At 35.9% G+C, this 11,877-nt stretch overlaps 1 protein-coding gene across 9 annotated transcripts in view; it reads right to left on the bottom strand.

The window, feature by feature from the left end:
• Positions 1-485: 485 nt before the first annotated feature.
• The window catches only part of AKT3 (AKT serine/threonine kinase 3), a 287,165-nt gene continuing 275,773 nt past the window's right edge, over positions 486-11,877 (bottom strand). For all 9 annotated transcript variants that reach the window (XM_078383109.1, XM_072993019.2, XM_078383108.1 and 6 more), the window contains one exon: positions 486-11,416. In XM_078383109.1, the coding sequence (XP_078239235.1) occupies positions 11,331-11,416 (86 nt within the window). In that variant the 3' untranslated portion in view covers positions 486-11,330. The remainder of the gene's footprint in view (positions 11,417-11,877) is intronic.

Genomic DNA, 11,877 nt, shown 5'->3' with positions numbered 1-11,877 from the left:
ATACAGACTGTTTCCTGGCAAATTCTACTGGACTACATTTGGAGAATGAGATAGTATGTTGTAAAGTGAACTTTGGGTTGCATATGATGTTTTAAATTTGTAGACAATTCAAGTGAAAGTTATAAATTTATCAGCCAAAATCTAGTTTCTTATCCCAACTAAAATAGATCAATCAAATCCTAAATGGTACATTAATACTTGTGAAAATTCCATTGTTGCAATGAATCTTCTCTGGTTGGATTAAACCAGAATATTTTATCATCTGGACAAGTAACCCTATGCTTGATAATGCATTCACGTCCTCTAGGTTGGACATGGTCTGAAGCATTCATCACTAGTAGGAATTATCAATGCTTTGCAGTATTCTGTATGAAAGTCCTTGGTCTTTAGTGTTTTACAAATGTGTTTGGAAGTAAATAAAAGCTGACAGTTTATTTCCTTTGAATGTAAATTTGTAAGCGAATAATTTCATTCACCCTTATAAATATGTAATAAATATTTATTAAATACATGATTAAAATGTTTCTTAATGTCACCCACCCTGAGTTTTCATCCATAGGGTGGTTTAAAAAACCCTCAAATAAATAAATAAAGGTGTACATGCTTGACAAAAGTAAACAGAAAAGATGTAAGACTATGACATTTTACAAAAAAGGCTAAAGCGAACAGGTATGCACTCATTAGAATTCTCTGGAGTTTTCAAATAAAGTCTAACACTGCATTTTAATTTGCACATTTTAAGAGGAATAGCTCCACATCCTTCCTCCCTGTAGTCATCAAAATGTTTGCAATATTAATAAATCTTGACTCAAGTGAAAATAATTTGTCTGCACATTACTAAGGCACAATCCAGACAAAGTTTCAAGTTTGTAGTCCGCTTGATTTTGAGGGGAAGTAAAGGACATGCATAACCATCTGTCATCCTCCTCTAACTCAACTCTGTTATTCTGCTTCCCTTCAACAATTTATTCCCATCTAATCTTCCTGTTTGCTCACAAAACCCAGCCCTCTAAGTAATTGTAATATTCTTTGGTTCTCAGCTCTCAGCCATTTCTTCTGCTGTCCTGGCATTACCTTTACATGACTGGGAGATGTTTCTGCACAAACTCTACTAAGCTGTCAATATCCCATTTGTTTGCCAAGCACACAGCCTAGTCCTGCCTTTCTTCTGGCCTTTCCAATTATCCTGCTGTTGTCTAGTGTGGTTTTTCTCCCATTTTGCTGCCCTATTAAAGATCCTTCTTTCCTAATAATCTCCATCACAGTTTACACATGCTGCCATCACTGGTTGAAAAATATGTCACATAGTGATTTACAGATATGAATGTGCCAGCATAGATTAATTAGTGCACATAGAATTTTTGTATCACCAGTTGTCATGTGATACGTATCAGTGGAGATAATACACACATACAGCTGAGAGGAATCAAATGATGCAATCAAGTGATGTACAAGGAATGTGTGAACCAACTATAAGACCTGTTTATTATGCCTTAGTTATTTCTCATCTTTTAAGACTGTAGAATATTTGCATTTCCATATTGATATATTTGGTACTGACTACAACTCTGTGGCTAGAAGCAGACACAACCACTCAATGAAAACCTATCCATAAGCTTTTAATTAGTTTCATTAGTGCATCTTATCTTTTATAATGTCTTTGCTCCCTAACTGGCTACTTCTTCAGCATTATATATATTAGTTTTTGAATTAACTTGACATATGGAGCAATTTGGAGAACTGCAGATTCCGTTATTGGCAAAATATAATACACACATGTATGTATACCAGCCTTTATTATTCAAATGCTAAAAGACTGGAATGCCTTAAGAACAGACTAAGGATCACCCAATTGTTTATGTCTCTGAGAATGAAGATCATTGTTGGAGATCCTGCCATAGCAGGAGATCCAGTTACATGAACACAAGAGACTGGAATTTTATGTTACATAATGTTGCAATGCTAGAAACAGAGAGGATTCTAATTTTAAAAGCCTTTTAAAGTCTACCATGTTGCTGCCAGTTCTACTGAATAAAACTGTGCTTGGTTTTGGACATGTTGGTTGCACTGTGTTCATTGCTGCTCTCAGAAGTTGTTGTTTCTATACTTTTTGCTATATTTTATTATTTAGTTGTACTCTCCTTTTATTTTTAATTGAATAGGCTAGAAATACACTGGCCTGAATCCAGTTGACAATGTCACTTAAAGTAGATAGCACCAAATCTATGGGATTTACGTAAGTATTGACTCACCATTTGGCAAGTGACTCAATGGTCCACTCTCACTGGCACTAGCAATTGAATCTGGGCTGTTGTTATTAACTCCATTACATATATGGCTGATGTAACTGAGGCTCACAGTGCAGTCCCCTTACCAAAACTAAGCACTTCAGCAGTTGGGCAATGGCTGAATGAGGTAACTCCTAGGAGATTCCAGGGGAGAAAGGGGGTGGATATAAATGGGGTTATAAAAAGTACAATGTCTATTCCAATGATTTTGGGGTTTTGGAGATTGAATAATCTGTGAAAATTGTTCACATAGATGATTGTGATCAGAGACTAATTTCATGTTTTCTTTTCAAGAATGCTAGCTGATTTAATAGTTGATTTCTTCATTTCTGATAATGAAAGCAACCACACAAAAACCTTTGAACTTGTATAGGTAGGACACGAAAATCACTTATGCTTTGAAGAGTAGCCATTGTGCCTCTTTCACCAAGATGAAAGTGGCCATGAAAACAATGAACTAAACACACATTAAGTATTCAAAATGTGAAATTTGCTAATGTAACAATGCTCTGTGCATACAACCACTGAAGATCAATTGTAAAAGGCAAAAGAATGATGGAAGACTCCTTCAGATGGGCCTTTCCCCCAAGGGAAATGTACCAGAGTAGTTCCTGAAGTTCCAGCTGCCCCCTCCTCCAAAATATGGCATAAGGCTTGAATAGTTATGACTAGTGATAAACACTCAAAGAACAAAGGCATTCCATGTGAAAATGTCTTTCCTGCAAGGCATTGTTCTTTTTTGTTCAAGATTTCTATGGGGACAGAATTCAACCCTACAGCAACTTCCCAGTCAGAAGATTTCAATGTATTTCTTACAAACCAACCAACCAACCAACCAACCAAAATAGCCCCAGAGCATAATCCCTGGCCAGGAATGTTTTTTTCCCCTTCTTTTTAGCATTCAAGATGGTATTTAGAGCTAATGGATCAAAAGTATGTGGAGGTTTGTTGCGTGGCCAGAGCTTCTGATTGGAAGCTTTTGATTAGATTGAAAACTAACAATAACAGAAGTTCAAGAACAGCAGAACTGGCAGGGAGTAATTTTTTTTAAAAGATTTTGAAAAGACTATATGGTTTTCTTCAGGTAGAAAGCATTTCCAGAAAAGGAGTTTCTAAACCCCAGTCTGACCTGGTAAGCTGGGTGCTCTTCCACAACTAATCAGGAGAAAAGAGGGAAACACTTCTGCCCTGTCTGTAGGAGCCTTTATTGTTTTGCTTCTAATGCCTTTGTTTATGAAGATTATTTTATGGCCAGACTACATACTTGAATTGGGGAAGGATATTTTAATAAGCTAACAATCTCAGCACAGTAACGTTTGCTTAGCCTATTTTACTTGGTCTGTAGAAAGAAAATAGTTTCCATAAAACATAATTTTTGAAAATAAAAAAAATCACTTGGAATGTATTTTAGAATTCTTTTGGAATCTATTCTTTGTTCACAAACTTATTCATTGACTTCACAAATCATGAAATCACTGCTTTTCAAGTGACACCACATGCATTCTAATATATGCTATTGAAAGGTAACAAAATGTTTACCGTTTCTGCACGGTGCCATATTGGCCGTATTTTCTAAGTCAGTTCCACATCTGAAATTAAATATATTATTTTTCTACAATCTGGGAAAACCAGACATAATCAGAATTTTCTGCTTTCTTCAGTCAACTTCCTCTTCCTATTCTCATAGCTTTGCCTTAGTAGCCTTTTCACTCTCCTCTGTTCATATCCATTACCTCCGTTTCTCAGCCTAGAAACTTTCATTTTTCACCTGCAGCACCATTTTATATCATAAATGCTTTCTTAAAATGTACCTACCATGCTCTGGTACTTTTTCTGTTGCTCTTAAAATCCTATCCACTCAACCCCCCTCTTATTTGGTCTTCCTTATTTTACTTTTCTTCTTAGCAAGCCTGTTCACAAACCCTGCTATAAACCCTGCTTCTTATTTCTGTGCATCTTTCTTAGTCATTCTTTTTTTTTTTTAGACAGTGAGTTCTCTGGGTAATACGTATCTTGTACACAGCTAACATTTAGTAACCATTTTTCATTAAGGGCGTTTTAGCCCTATCAGAAAGGAGAAATCTCCATACAGGAGGGCAGTTTTACTGCTACTGGAGTAGTAATTGTCTAAGTTATAAAAGATTTGAAGCCAGCTTAACAGGATATATGGCATTATTTATCAGCTATGTAGGTAATATATGATGAGAGAATGCACAAATATTTTCAGAATGAAATTAAATAATTCAGAACTGCTTTTACTCAAACCTTATATAATGCATGTTCCATTAAATACTTTTCTGAACTGTACTGTAACATGGTATCTGCTGTAATTTGCAATCACGTGTTGCTTTTTCATGGGATATACAGTATAACTGGTTCCACCTAAAAAGCACCACCTAAACCCTCCTTTGTTGCAACTGTTACATTTGTGCCTGAAAAGAAAAGCAATAATAAACACGTAAGTAGCAGATTGACATAGTGCTTTATTTAAGCTGTCTGTACGAAGGAAAATAATGTGCATCCCTATCATATATGTGTAAAAATACTAAGGATGTACAGTATACAAAATGGCTGTAGTTATTTCACATCCTTGAGGGTCATATACTTAAGGAAATAAACAATTTAAGTATGACCAACAGTAATACGGTTGCCTGGGTTTTATAGTCATGTCTGCTTTATGTCCTTAACCATTTGACTAGATCTGTCAAGAATCTAATGAAAGAACTAGCAAGGTCAGGAAATTCCACAAACTCTAAAGCTACAGGGAGGTAATCAGTTACCAATTTAAAGTTTTTATTTAAATACATACTTTATACATTTCATGCTTGCCTGTAATGCACTACCAGGAGCAAGATAAGGAAATTCTACTGTAGACAGTACAAACAGTAGCAGCAAAGTGTGTACACTGAGGTGTAATATATAGAGACCCTGCAGTTAGTAAGGAATACCTTACATTTGTAGCCTAGAAAAAGCACATGGCCCGTGCAAGAACTGCCAGCTTCAAGAAGCAAACAAAGTTGAAAAATTTGTGGAAAAAATACTGGAACCAATGCTTCTTTAATTAGCAGAATGGTGCTGGAAGAATCGTTAGGGTGAAAAGCAAAGCTATGTGCAAAAACTTCCCAAACAGAAACAGAAATGACCAATTTCCTCAAGATGGCTGCAGTACAAGAGGGGACACATTATGTCCTGGAAGCCAGTACAAGCTGGAGTCAACAAGTCTGAAATGTACTCTGTTTTTAAAATATGCTATCACAGTCTTGCCAAATTCGGGGAAAGCTGTGGAGAGGCAAAAGAGAATTTTCACAATTATCTCTCAGCCACAGCTTTATTTCTACCTTTAAAAAATATTGGGAGCATTACTTCACGTTCACTAGGGTCGTTCCATATATGGTCATAAATTTACAAGTCATATTTGCTTTGTTGCTTAATCATACTAATTGAGTTACACAGTTCTGTTGACACCAGTACTAAAGCAAATGCAGGCTACTGACAAACTAGCAAGCAACCTTTAGTTTTCCCAGCTATAAGATCAATTAACGTACAGTAAGTTACAAATCTAGTAACCTAAATCCTGTGTCACGGTACGAGACACCTGCTTGTGTAATGGGATTTCCTTTCCTTTCCCTCTTTACCATATTCAGCCCTGCATATCTCCAGAATATCTCCCCAGCCTTCTCATGCAGGCTTTGAAGGTGCACAGAGTACCCCACCCCCAGTTCTGCTAATGTAAGCAGCTTTAGCGATGAAATTGCATCTGTGATTTTTTTTAACCTGATATTGGGAGAGCAGACATCCACTTGTGTAATGCTTTCTTGCTACATCCTAGCCCTTGGGAAAGATTTGGGAAAGGAACATGGGAAAGTTTAGTTGCCCACTGATGTAATATTGAACAAAAACTACTATCAAGAACTACTATCATGACCCACTGGCGGCAATTAAACAATCAAACAAATATTGTTCATTTAATATTTTGGTAATTATTTGGAGCATTTCTGAGCTAATAAAAAATCTGAGGATGACTCTGTCGTTTTGTATTTTAGACATTAAAATGTCTCTTCTTTATACTCTATGAACATGTACAATTTCATGATAAACACAAAAGATATCTAATCTGGAGGAAATTAAGATACATAATTTCTATGGTGTTACCCTCTAGTTTTGGTGGGGATGAGGGGATTTTGTATACATGTACACTGCACGTACACATGCACACAGAGTGCTCTCTCTTTGCACTCCTTCAGATGGAGAATATGATAAATGTGTTATGAACTGGGTCAAGTCAGTACTTAAAACTTCTTTCCTCCCAAGAACATTATGTGAAGAAAGTTTTAAAAAGCAAGGCAGCAAGAACTATGATAGAATGACCTGCAGATAATAGTTTCATACTCTTCAATTTGTATCTAGATCTCTGGACAATGTCACCTGATGAAACGTGAAAGAGAAATGCACATGTGAGCAGGTAAGAATGAAAGTATGGACACTTTGCACAGACATTTTAAGCAGTCACCCGAAAAATATTTTTGTATAAAATCATAACTGCTGATAGACGTAAAGAAGATACAAACACTTGACAAATCAGAACTTATTTGCACTCTCAAAGATTTATCCAAAATCTTCAGTTCTTAGGCTACAGCAAACATACTGGACCTATGATGTTTATCTTGTGTTTAACATGGATACAAGGGAATCAGTCAAAACATGGAGAAAACATGGTATTGCATCTGCTCAAGACAAAATCATTTGATTCCATGCACACATCTGTGATGTCACAATAAAAAAATGTCATTTCAATTGTTCAGAAAGGTGAGCAAATATTATGCCTTGTACTGTTTAAATGCATTTTCTCATCATTTCATTGAAGTCATCCTAAATGTATGTGCACACATCCCATACCCAAACCACTAAGTGGTGATACGCTGCCAGACACCATGTCTTTTCTGGGTATGATGCAATTTAAGAATTGGGGAAACTATCCTCTTTTCAAATTTGGAAAGTATTTAATTCTGTACCTCTGAACATTACCCTTGCTGTGAAGGTGCTGGGAACAGCTAAGTCATATATGATGGCAAACTGTACTGGAGGGCTTTTATACTGTGAATATTAAGATAATTATGTTTGCACATCTTTACCTGTGCTTTTCAAATAAGTGAGTGAAAAATTCGTATTGACAAGAAGAAACATACTTGAGATCTAGTAAGTAAACTACAGTACTATAGAATGAATGCTTTCTTAATGATAGAGCACATTCAACTTTCCTGACTCCTCTCCTTATGGCTGTCTCTCCGCTCCACCTTCTTACAAATGCCAAGCAGTGGTTTGGAGACTCTCTGTTCAATGGAGTGAGCTCTTGTATTTGAGTTCTATGAAAACAAGTCCACTAGATGAACTCTTTTGTCAGTAGAAGGCAGATCATGTGTCCAAACCCACATTCTTGAGTCAATCCAACAGCTGAGATTATCCCAATGCATTTTAATGAAATTAGTTGCTCATAATCTTGCAAGCATGACTGCTTGCCTTACCTTCTGAGGAGATGAACAAAAGCAGTCCAGGAAAGGATTGTCTACATGTGTCTATTACAGAGTCCTACATAGATATACCCCCAGGATTATTTTAATTACATTCAAATCTATGTGTCATAGCTAATTTTTATTCAGTGAGCAAAAATGGATGATTACATAAGAAAAGCTTATGTGTGCATCTGAGCAATCCGAAGTATGCACTGAGCAGTCAGCACTATCTATGGAAGCCCTTATTAAAATGTTAAAATACTGCCAATCAGCTCTTTGGTAAGGACAGGAAATTAGGAGTGGAGTCGGAATCCAGCCCAATTCCCTCTGCTAATGGGGAATGAGGATCTGGTTCCAGCTGTTAGGCTGGTGAGGGAACTCATACACCTGGGGGCCATTTCTACATCCTGTTCCTTATGTATGTGGCTTTTCACTGGATTGCACAATATTGTTTATATTTTTTCAACATTGTTCTTTGTTAATTTTTGGTAACATTTTTGTAAAGGAAATGTCTTTCAGAAAATACTAAATGACCCAGTTCTTACCATATTATCATAATACTCCAGTTAAGTATGAACCTGGAATCTGGGGGTATCGTATAAGGCAAACTATTTACTCAGTTGACAACACAGAGAATGAGACTACAAAAATTCTGTTTTGTTGATTTCTCTGTACTACAGAAAACCTGCTTTGTTTTAACACCAGCTCCAGAATCAGAGTTAGTGCAATCTTATGTTCCCAGACAAACACATAAATAATTTTGAAATCAATAGGTTGTAACAACTATGGTCACCAGTTATGTTTATAGGTACATTGTTTTTAAATGGTCTTTATATTAACAATATTTACAATTTATGATGCAAAACGCATTAGTCTTTACAAAATGTAGATGTGGAACTCTATGGAATGACCCCCACAGTGATTGACCTATTGCATGGTTTTCAAATAATTCACTAGCAGCCTCTATAAATAGTATTCTAACATTGAAATATAACAGCTTGATAATTTTATTATATATAAAACAATCTTTCTATAGATTAGGAGCAAGCTGAAATAGCACTGCTGCAAGATGCAGTCCAGCCTAATTAGGAAATGTTTTAAGTCCTGGAAAGTCATTCAATCCAACAAGGCTGATTCACAAAGAGAGGTCATAGTTAAGTAAGAAAGGGCCCTGCACAGAAAGAAAAATCCCACATCTAACATCAGAGCTGTGCATGGATTGCTTCTTGCTAGTTCTCAAGCTAACACAAATCTGTTACACAGATCAGTGATAGTGTTAATATTAATACAGATAATCTATTTGGAGTGCACTGGAGTATTTTGCTGAGCTATTGCCCTGCCCACACTAAAGGGTGAAGAGGGTTCACAACTGGCTACACTGTCCACTTGGCCAGCAGAGATATTTTTCTATGTAATAAACTCTGGATTGGGACTACTGTGAATATTAATTACATAAATCACATGGCCACTTTTGGTATCCTAGGAGACTGCTTATAAAGTTCTGTGAAGCCACGGACTCACTCTGATTTGCTCCTTACTACTTCAGTCATTAACAGTAAGTGCAGACGCAGTTTTATTCTATACTCCTTCCACTCACATGGTGTATATTACTCACAACCTGTTGTGATGCAAAGAATCAATAAACCCTACTTTACTTATGGAAAGTACAGATTTGTCTTAGCTGCCTTTATAAAATGCCCACATGCCTCTTGATAACCCATGCATATCCCACTGCCTGCAGTGGTTTTCATTCTAGGATATCTAAATTTTCAACATCAAGAGGCAGAGACATCTGCATGTAAATATTATTTTCTTTTCAAAAGTGATGTACACAGCAATCATAATGCTCAGCAAAATCACAGTTTTGTCACAGGAGTTTAAGAGATAATGAAGCCTAGATATTTCAATGATAATCCCATAAAGGACTATTTTGTGATGTCATTGCCATTGGCATGCACAGTTATTATATATTGGCTCGGTTTCAAAATCCCAACTCCTAGCACCAAAGGCTATATTACAGATTGCCTTGCCTCACTATATTTCCTTTTTTTAAAATCACAAAATAAAACATTCAGAAATCCTGTTCAATAAATATTTTGAGAAAGATAGTTCAGTTCCTTAACAATGTCATCTCTTTTGTGGCCGATGCTCCAACATCAGTTAATGTGGCTATTCCTTTTATTCTATTCTATTATTTGTAAAACATTAATGAAGTGTTTTCCTTATAGTTGTTGTTGACTTAGTAACTAGATCTTTTCAGTGATGCTATTCTACATTCACCTGGAGTGAAGAGTGCAGAAACCTTCTGGATACATGGCTTTGGGATTTTCTTGACCATAAGGAAATATTAGAAACCTGATTCTAAGTACAAAGTACGCTTTCAGAAACTTGTTAACATTTTCACATGGGAGAAAAAGTGCATTATTTTGTTCAGCTTGTACAGTCCTTCCATACATTACAAAATAAAAGATAAGCCTCTTCTAGGATATAGCAGCATTTGCAAACATGACACATACAATCGTTGTCACTAAAAATAAATACTACTGAAGTGTAACAAAAATATTCAGTTAAATCACCTGAAGAAAAAACTAATTCACGAACTAAAAATAAAAATATGTAAGGCAAACTCCTGTTTGCCTTAGTGTACAAGTTTTGGTGAAAAGCAATGTTGTTTATGCCTGACTACATTCTTCAGCCTCCAGAGGTGATGTATATCAACAAAGAAATAAAAGCATGAGTGAGATGCAAATCATAAGACCTTTAAACAATTTCAAATGCTGCTTTTATGCCTTAATTTCTTGAATTTTAAAGGTCCCATTCTCCATAATTGCACATGAATCTGGAAGTCTAAGTGGGAGGATAGGTGAGAACCCAACCTTTTTGCTTCTTGTGTAGTATCCAACAGTAATTAAAAAATAATATATATATATTTATATATATATATATTTATATATATTAACAATTATTAGTCCGTCTCCTGAATGGTTTCATCCAGATGTTAATGACAAGTCTGATTCAAGTGATGATATGCCTACTAAACGCTTTGCATATGTACACCACCACTTTCTATGTTTCCTGGTTCTGTTTAGTTCAAACAGATGTGAGAAAATGTCATGGTCATTTTTACTAGAAATTTGATTTGTCTTCTAGAAGAAATGAGGAATACATCTCAAGTCCCACATGTCCTTCAGCCTTTGCTCTTGGAACACAAGAGAATGTTAGCCAGCTGTGCATAAAATGCATCATTGGGAATTTGTCACCTTAATATCACAACATTTTAAATAGATTCTTACTGTTACTTTCATGCTGAGACAGCGGACAGTAGTAACAGCAGGAGATGTTAGACCAATATAAAATGTCATGCATATAAACCAGAAAGGCTGACTGGTCAGGAAGGGAACTTGTTCAATTCTGAATGATCTCTGAAAGTGCTCTGCTCTGCTAAATAATAGCAAGTAATGGTGTTGATGTTCAGGAACCATTTTCAGTGATAAGTCAAATGTGACTGTGAAGCAGGAAAACAGATAAGGAGTTATTCCCGTCCACTTGCAGAATAAGAAAACTGAGGGAAATGTGGTCGTCTTTCATTGTCCATGCAGTCCATGCCATCTTCATCATCTGCAAAAATGAATATCAAAATAGTCTCATTAAAAGTATTTGCCCATATATTTCATAACTAAGTGTTTAATTCTGAAGGAGGTTTGCATATGTTCTAATATATATTGTGAGTTGCCCTGAGTAGACTCCTGTCTAAAAGGGTGGGATAAAAATTGAATAATAAATAAATAAATAAATAAATAAATAAATAAATAAATAAATAAATAAATAAATAAATAAATACTGACACAGGTTAACAAGAAAGAAATGACAGCTGTGTCAATGTAGCTCTCCATGGAAAACAAGATCTTCATGTCTAAAATGGACAGGTTACTTACCTGTAAACATGGTTCTTCAAGTGGATTCTCCATGAATACACACTAGTGGGTTTAGACAGCGCCTGCGCTGGCCTCTCGGAATTTTCTAGAGCTGTAAGAGAAAAGTAACAATGTTTGAGGCTACCCTTTACCGCGCATGTCTAG

Source organism: Pogona vitticeps, chromosome 1, assembly GCF_051106095.1.
Source record: "Pogona vitticeps strain Pit_001003342236 chromosome 1, PviZW2.1, whole genome shotgun sequence".
Taxonomy (NCBI): Eukaryota; Metazoa; Chordata; class Lepidosauria; order Squamata; family Agamidae; genus Pogona; species Pogona vitticeps.
This window is presented reverse-complemented; position numbering and strand designations above follow the sequence as displayed.